Source organism: Piliocolobus tephrosceles, chromosome 16, assembly GCF_002776525.5.
Source record: "Piliocolobus tephrosceles isolate RC106 chromosome 16, ASM277652v3, whole genome shotgun sequence".
Taxonomy (NCBI): domain Eukaryota; kingdom Metazoa; phylum Chordata; class Mammalia; order Primates; family Cercopithecidae; genus Piliocolobus; species Piliocolobus tephrosceles.
The window spans coordinates 30741745-30750724 of record NC_045449.1 but is presented as its reverse complement, the minus strand read 5'-3'; the positions used below and the strand labels follow the sequence as shown (position 1 = coordinate 30750724).

At 42.1% G+C, this 8980-nt stretch overlaps 1 protein-coding gene across 14 annotated transcripts in view; it reads right to left on the bottom strand.

Annotated features, from left to right (window-relative positions):
- Positions 1–8980, bottom strand: part of SYNRG (synergin gamma) — a 98281-nt gene that overhangs the window by 14207 nt on the left and 75094 nt on the right. For all 14 annotated transcript variants that reach the window (XR_002730076.2, XM_023204728.2, XM_023204716.2 and 11 more), the window contains one exon: positions 8089–8237. Coding sequence is in view for 13 of the 14 variants with exons in the window: in XM_023204728.2 (XP_023060496.1) it covers positions 8089–8237 (149 nt within the window). In the remaining variant the exon portion in view is untranslated. The remainder of the gene's footprint in view (positions 1–8088; positions 8238–8980) is intronic.

Genomic DNA, 8980 nt, shown 5'->3' with positions numbered 1-8980 from the left:
TAGTAGTAGTAGTAGTAGTAGTAGTAGTAGTAGTAGTAGTAGTAGTAATAGTAATAGTAGTATGGAATCAAAGGGCCTCACTGTGGCAATGTAGTTCATTAAGGAAGTCATTTACCTGAAATGAAGCAATAGTGTTAAGCATTAAAAGCTTCCCATAAAACCTCAATCATGCCTCTTTCTCATAATGATTTCTCCGGTTTGAGCGTCTAATCCAGAGTCCTGGGAGTTTGTATAGTTTTGTTACAAATGATTTAAACTACACAGATGTTGGTTTATGTCATTTACATTTATGCAGGTATTCTCATCAGTTCTGCTAGAGTAAAGGCTTCTTCATGACAAGTAACACCTTACACTATTTCTGTGGAATGTGTGCTATTCCTCATGCAGTGGGAAACTCAAGTTTTACAGACAGAGGACATACCTAGCAGTTATCAAGGGTACAATGACATGGTATAATCTGGGCAAAGAATGATTGTTGTTCTGCCACAGCTAACCTAGTGAAAAAAGCAATTATAAGGGGAAGCACATGGGTATTTAGAGAAATGAATACTCGGGTGTTCAGGTTCAATTTACAGTACATTCTTGTGTTGTCAAGTTGGAAGATTAATTCATCTCTATACCCTTACCTAGTGTTTTAAAAAACAAAAATTAGGTAAAACCACTCTTTAGCATCTAGACACTGACGCTAGAAAAGGATGCTCACAATGGGAGTCTGAGGGAAGGGCATAAATGTCCAGCCCTTTTCTGCATTTACCTCACATTTGTTTACACTAAAGGAGTTAGAGCCACCATATGTGAACAGGGCAAAGCTCCAGGTTAGATGGGCCCCAAACCCAATAGGCTTTGTTCAAAACAACAAAATCAAATTCCAAGGTCTCTTTAAAAAGGTCTGGAAAAAACTAATCCTTGGTATAAAAAAAATCACACCAGGGATTATATCTGAGTAGGGTGACAATTAACAAGGTGCATAAGAAAACTTCTGGATTGATGGAGCAGTCTATATCTTGATAGAGGCATGGGTTATATGCTTGAGAGTATGCATTTTTCAAAACTCATTGAGTGGTACAACCAAGATTTTCACATCTTATTGTGTGTGTGTGTATATATATATTTTATTTTACCAAAAAAGAAAAAAAAAGAAAAGAAAAGGTATGGAGAGGTGTTCAGAGCCTATAAGGTGCAGCTGTAGCAAGCTTGTAGCCACAGGAGCTTGGGAAGAGGTACAAAAACGAAACTGGCTTGCACTTCACCTGGTGAGAGGAGCTATCTCAAGAAGTAAACACACAGCAGCAACCCAGGAATCTCCCCAATTATCCTTTCCCCCAAATTCACAAGTTTGGCAAGTGCACCTGGTCTTTGTGATACCTTTTCTTCTAAGAGCTCATGGCAAGGAGAGAGATGCTTTATGATCACAGTCATCTTTTCCCAGCAGCAATAGGAGAGAAGAGATGGGTGGCTGATTTGGGGGTTTGTATAGAAATCTAGTTTTCAAGTGTTAACTGCAATAAGAACCGATTGCCACCCAAAGAACCTTAAAATCTAAATGTAAAGAAGGAGGCTTTTAAGTTACTCTACAGTCCTGGTATATATATGCAAGGGCAATGTGCAGAAAAGAACTTGACTGTTTATAACAAGTTGCTGCCAGAAAAGACGCCTGGTGTTTGAATTCATTAACCTTGATGCTAAAATCAACCCATTCCCCCCACAAAAACTTAAGTACCTCTCTGGTTTTACCCACCCAACCTGCCCATCTCAAGGTGGCCACAAAGAACAGAGGTTGAGAAAGTTGACTTCTGACTGTCAGAATAAACCCAGGCCTCGCCAGTATCTCTGTGCTTCAGTTTCTTCATCTGTAAAAGGGAAGAATAGAAGTATCTACTGCTATGACGATATTCAGGCTCAACCTGCTCCATATTAGGACAAGGTCAGGAAGCAGCAGGTTGGGTGAATTAGGAAGGACACAGACACATACTGATCTCCAAGTTCACAACTGGTGACACATCCTTCTTTACCCCACAACTTCACAGGCACCCTCGGCACACATCACTAGCCAATCAATTTCATTAGTAGCTGGAGCTTAGGAAGTAAATGCAGAGTTTAATGCATTTCTCTGATCCAGAGGATAATGAAGTGAATTCCAGAAGCTCAAAGAAAACTGGAGGACTGCAGCAAACACGTGCCTTTTCTCCCAAGTTCCTTGGATTAGTCATCATAACAGTTAATCAATCCATTAAGGATAGAACTGGAAGACTCTCCTTCAGACCCCAAGAATTCTACCTCTCTGAATGTAAATAAAGAAACAGAGGTTAAGTAGTAAACTATCCCCATTCCTTCTCCCCAGCTTCTGTTCGCAGTATTCTGATTCGGTTGCCTTTTAGGAGTAGTGATGTGTGGTACTATAGTCCTCCTTAGTCAGGTGGACTGTCAGGAGAGAAGATGTCTGGTAGCTTGGGCATGATTCTCCTCTGCTTCAGGAGAGGATGAAGGCAGGGTAAAGATGTCAGGTTGTCATGCAGATTTACTGCAATTAAAGTCCCTAAAGTAGTCTGGGTATGGTGGCTCACACCTGTAATCCCAGCCCTTTGGGAGGTTGAGGTGGGAAGCTTGCTTGAGGTCAAGAGTTTGAGACCAGCCTGGGCAACATAGTGAGGCCCTGTCCCTAGCAAGCCAGGCATGGTGGTGCATGCCTGTGGTCCCAGCTATGGGAAGTTGAGATGCAAGGATCACTTGAGCCTGGGAGTTCAAGGCTGTAGTGAGCCATGACTGTGCCACTGCATTCCAGCCTGGGTGACAGTGTGAGACCCTGTCTCTAAACAATAAATAGGTAAATAAATAAAATCCAGTTTTAAGAACTTGATAACCTATCATCACAATGGAAAGGAGAAGTGGGCAAGGGTAACAAGAGGTATCTACAGGGAGGGTTTCTGCAAGTGAATGAAGGGTAATGATACATTTCTCCTACTAGAGTAAAAACACTTATTTTTCCACCACAAATGCAACAAATGCTATTGAAAGAAAGTTGAAAAAATGAAAAAACTAAAAGAATATTGAAAAATCCAGTGTTCTGGCTGGACACAGTGGCTCATGCCTGTAATCCCAGCACTTTGGGAGGCCGAGGTGAATGGATTCCTTGAGCCCAAGGAGTTTGAGACCAGCTTGAGCAACATGGCAAAACCCTGTCTTTACAAAAACTACAAAAATATTAGCTGGGCTTGGTGGTGTGCACCTGTGGTCCCAGCTATTCAGGAGGCTGAGGTGGGAGAATTGCTTCAGCCCAGGAAGTCAAGGCTGCTGTGAGCTGTGATCACACCATTGTACTCCAGAATGGGTGACAGAGGGAGACCCTGTTTAAAAAAGAAAGAAAAAAAAATCCAGTGTCTCATTACCCAAACACATCCCTAATATCATTTTGGCAGATTTCCTTCAAGCCCTGTAGTAACAGTTCTGTGTCATTCAAACTTCGTGCTCCTTTACAAAATGGCTGCATAAGATCCTGGCAAAAAGATTCACCACAATTTACTTAACCAGTCCTCTAGATTTGGACTTTCAGGATGTCTCTAATTTTTCATGTTTACAAAGAACAACTCTGTGCACTTAACTTGCTTCTTTCTGTGAATTCATATTTAGAATCGCTGTCTTAGGACATTTTCTCAGACCTGGAATTACTGAGTCAGTTACTCTGAATGAATATTAATTCCTTTAATTCATTCAGCGTTTACTGAGTGTTCACTGAATGTTTACATAGTGCCTGGCACTGTGCTCAGATAAAGAAGTTTAAAAGATGAAAAACTCAGTCTTGATCTCTGTCTTCAAGAAGTTCACAGCCAGGAGGAGAGCATGATGCCAAACTTCTCTTTCCATAGGTGACTCCACCCTACAGTATATAGTCCACATTTTACCACATCAACACTATTAGTATTCAAACAAATAGACCACACAAAAATTGGGCTTAATTAGTAAGCAGGCCGGGCGTGGTGGCTCACGCCTGTAATGTCTCTAGCACTTTGGGAGGCCGAGGTGAGTGGATTACATGAGGCCAGGGGTTTGAGACCAGCCTGGCCAACACGGTGAAACCCTGTCTTTACTAAAAATACAAAAACTAGCTGGGCATGGTGGCAGACGCCTGTAATCCCAGCTACTTGGGAGGCTGAGGCACGAGAATTGCTTGAACCCGGGAGGTGGAGGTTGCAGTAAGCCAGGATCGTGCCACTGCACTCCAGCCTGGGCAACAGAGTGAGAGCTGTCTCAAAAAAAAAAAGTAGGTACAAAATGAAACCTTGTTTTAATTTGAATTAATATTGACTGATTAACTGTACCTCCCCTTTTACAAATCACTTCACATTTTTGCTCATACGTTACTGAGATGTTGGTATATTTTTCATTGATTTGAATGCTTCCTTTACAGAGCAAAGACACGAGCCTGCCATCACTATGCACTGCTACACCTCCTAGTTTACAATTTAATCTATTTTTTCCACACTTAAAATGACTTCCACTCATACTTTGGAGTTAGGCCATTTGGCCTATATTGAGAGATGTAATAAGAAACTACTCAATGAAACCTGTTGCTTTATTTACTGAAAGGATTTTTCTTTTTTTTTTTTTTTTGAGACGGAGTCTCGGTCTGTCGCCCGGGCTGGAGTGCAGTGGCCGGATCTCAGCTCACTGCAAGCTCCGCCTCCTGGGTTCACGCCATTCTCCTGCCTCAGCCTCCCGAGTAGCTGGGACTACAGGCGCCCGCCACCTCGCCCGGCTAGTTTTTTGTATTTTTTAGTAGAGACAGGGTTTCACCATCTTGGCCAGGATGGTCTCGATCTCCTGACCTCGTGATCTGGCCGTCTCGGCCTCCCAAGGTGCTGGGATTACAGGCTTGAGCCACCGCACCTGGCCTCTTTTTTTTTTTTTTTTGAAGACAATGTTGATGTTGATTATATTAGTTTTCTCTTTATGAGAATCCACAAAAGAAATTTCTTTCTGATATTAGTATCAAGGTCAGGCACAGTGGTTCATATCTATAATCCCAACACTTTGGGAGGCCAAGGTGAGTGGATCACTTGAGCCCAGGAGTTTGAGACCAGCCTGGCCAAAATGGTGAGACCCCATCTCTACTAAAAATACAAAAGTTAGCTGGTTGTGGTGGTGCATGCCTGTAATCCCAGTTACTCAGTAGGCTGAGGCACGAGAATCGCTTGAACCCACGAGGTGGAGGTTGCAGTCAGCTGAGATCGCACCACTGCCCTCCAGCCTGGGTGACAGAGCGAGACTGTCTGGGAAAAAAAAAAAAAAAAGAGGTCAGAAGTTCAAAAGTGATACGGGCTTGAATTAGTTAATAGATTTTTTTTTTTTTTTTTTTTTAAGATTTCTAATTTCATTATATTTCTTTCTTTTCTTTCCTTTCCTTTTTGAGACGGAGTTTCACTCTTGTTGCCCAGGCTGGAAGACAGTGGTGTGATCTCGGCTCACTGCAACCTCCGTCTCCTGGGTTCAAACAATTCTCCTGCCACAGCCTCCCAAGTAGCTGGGATTACAGGCATGCACCACCACACCCAGCTAGTTTTGTATTTTTAATACAGATGGGGTTGATCAGACTGGTCTCCAACTCCCAACCTCAGGCGATCCACACACCTTGGCCTCCCGAAGTGCTGGGATTACAGGCATGAGCCAATGAGCCACCGTGCCTGGCCTTCGTTATATTTTCTTTTTTTTTTTGAGACGGAGTCTCGCTCTGTTGCCCAGGCTGGAGTGCAGTGGCCGGATCTCAGCTCACTGCAAGCTCCATCTCCCGGGTTCACACCATTCTCCTGCCTCAGCCTCCCGACTAGCTGGGACTACAGGCGCCCGCCATCTCGCCCGGCTAGTTTTTTATATTTTAGTAGAGACGGGGTTTCACCGTGTTAGCCAGGATGGTCTCGATCTCCTGACCTTGTGATCCACCCGTCTCGGCCTCCCAAAGTGCTGGGATTACAGGCTTGAGCCACCGCGCCTGGCCCGTTATATTTTCTAACAAAAAAAATAAGGTTTCTAACTTCATTTTCTTTTCTTTTTTTTTTTTGAGACAGAGTTTTTGCTCTGTCACCCAGGCTGGAATGCAGTGGTACTATCTCGGCTTATTACAACCTCCACTTCCCAGGTTCAAGCAATTCTCCTGCCTCAGCCTCCCGAGTAGTGGGGATTACAGGCACTCGCTACCACAGCCAGCTAATTTTTTTTTTTTTTTGCATTTTTAGTAGAGATGGGGATTCACCGTATTGGCCAGGCTGGCCTCGAACTCCTGGCCTCAATTGATCTGCCCGCCTTGGCCTCTCAAAGTGCTGGGATTCAGGCATGAGCCACCATGCCCGGCCTAATTTCATCGTATTTTCTAACTACTATTAATATGTAGGATTGTTATGAATTTTTGCCACATGCAATACATTTATACTCTTGAATTTAGATTAAAAAATGTATTTTTTAATCTATCTAGCTAGCTAGCTATCTATCGACCAACCAGGTTATGAGACTGGTTAATTTTTGTATTTTTGGTAGAGATGGAGTTTTACCATGTTGCCCAGGCTGGTCTCAAACTCCTGGGCTCAAGTGATCCGCCCACCTCAGCCTCCCCAAAGCGCTGGGATGACAGGGGTGAGCTACTGCACCTGGCTGCTTGAATTTAGATTTTTAAAAGAATTTCATTATCACCAACTAAACATAATTTTATCTCTTTTTTCAGTATTAATACTTCATTTCTTACTTCACTTGCCAGAAGAGTTTTTTTAAAAAAATTATCTACCTACGGTTTTAGGTTAGAAAATGAGAACTGATTCAAGGGAACAAGAAAAAGTTTTGGAAATTATTTAAACTCTTAAAGACTTTAATATTACAAACCAGAAGCAACATGACAATGGTGAGAGGATGTGCTGCTGAAGACACATTGTTGGGGTAGCTGGGTATCCACCTGGCTATCAGTTCAGAAAATTAGAACTGCTTCCTCCCACACAACTGCAATCCCATTCAGATGGGTCACAGTGTTCCATGTTAAAAAAAAAATTGGAATAGCATATTTATTCCAGCTGTGGAAGGAAGATAAACTTCTGACTATTGTGAAATAAAGGATATCATCAGAGACAAACTGAATAGGTATGAATATATAAAAATAAAATAGTTTCACCCAATGAAATGTAAAAAAGGGACAGTAATAGAGGAGGAAATAAAGGTGATAAAAGTTTACAAGCTTATATATACGTATATAAATCTATTATAAATATGAAATATATAAGGTCAATAACCATATTCCAAGGAATAAATGGTCAAATGGTCAAAAGAGTCCAATCCATTTATACACAAAGGAAACAGAAATAGTAAACTGTCATCTGGAACACGGCAAAGCCTCTCATGAAATTAAAACAAAACGCAAAAAACACCTTAGGGAATAATTGCATGCTTGTTAAATTAAGAAACTGATAGGACATAATGTAGAGAAATGTATCCATGTACTTATATATATCTGGTAGCACTGCAACCAATACAAGCTCTTGGAAAGCCTTCTAATAAATGTTAACAACAGCTACCTATGTATGCATGCACCTGTGCAGACACACACACTGACCTCCTACTCTACTTGGAGGAACTACATCCCCACAAAGGAACAGTGATTTGTTATTTAGAGAACTACTCATAACAAGAAAAAATGAAAATAACCCAAGAACCTAAAAAAAGAAGGGCGAAACAAACTATAGGATGGCAACATGAGGTATCATATAGCTTTTTGAAAGGACACATATGGGGACACAAATAACTAGAAATGCAAAGGGAGTATCTCAAACCAATGCTTTGCACAACTTCCATGTATTATGTGAAATAAGAAAGGTATAGCCAGAGTGAATGTTTTCCTATACTCTTTTTTTCCTTAGGTTCCCTGGGCCTTGGAGAGATCAGAAGCCCACCTGGTACTGTTCAGCTGACCACACACCTGTGATCTCCCTCCTTTAATACAACATGCTCCAGTTGGCACCTTCAGCCTCCAGTAAGTACCATCATAGGAATACACTCTGCTTTACAGCTTAGGTTTCTGGAAAGGAAAGCAACTGCTGAGTTGTTATATGGACTTACTGTGAGTGTGGCGAGTGACATGAAGCCGATTAGGTTATTCCATACTTTATCGATGTCCTTCAGCAACTGCTGGAGTTTCTCACTGCACACTGCAGTGGCTTTTATCCCCAGCTCCACACGCTTGGTTACCCTGTACACTTCAACGACACCTGACGGGATGAGAGAGCAGAGAGAGAGTGTTGGCAGTGGAGACACAGAGGAACCAGACAGGGGAGCAATAGAAACAAGGGGTAGATCTGGACAGAGGTGTACGTACTATTCTTTGGGACCAATCCACTTCTCAGTGCTGCTGTATAGCTCACTGGTAAGAGCACAGACTGTAAAGCCGCACTGCTTGGGTTCAAACTCCAGCTATGCCTCTTACTGGCTACATGACCTTAGGCAAGTCACGTAACCTCTCTGTAACTCAGTTTCCTCATCTGTGAAGTTAGGACGGTAACAGTACCTCCTCCAAGGATGGTTGAGAGGATTAAACAGGTTAACATGGTAAAAGGCTTACAACAGTGCTTGGAGAATGGCAGGCAACATGCAAGTTATTAGCTTTTGTTTTTTGGGAGGTTTATTTATGAGTCCATCTGTTTGAATCTGGGAGATCCCAATAAAGTAGCTGAAAATGGGGATAGTAAAAACTTTAAAGAATCTAAATGTTAATAGCATCACAAAGTAATTAAGAAATATCTCACCCCTCTGAATCTGAAGTTCTTACAAACACTTTGACTTCACTTATCTTTATACATGCAACAGGATGCAGAACAGTTCTTTTCCTGTGGTCTCTAAATTGTGGTTGAACTCTTCAAGCAAGGATGAGAGGTGATAAGTACCTCACATTCTAAGGACAGCCACCAGATACATCCCTAACCCTCGCAATGTAACAGTCACCAAAGACATGACC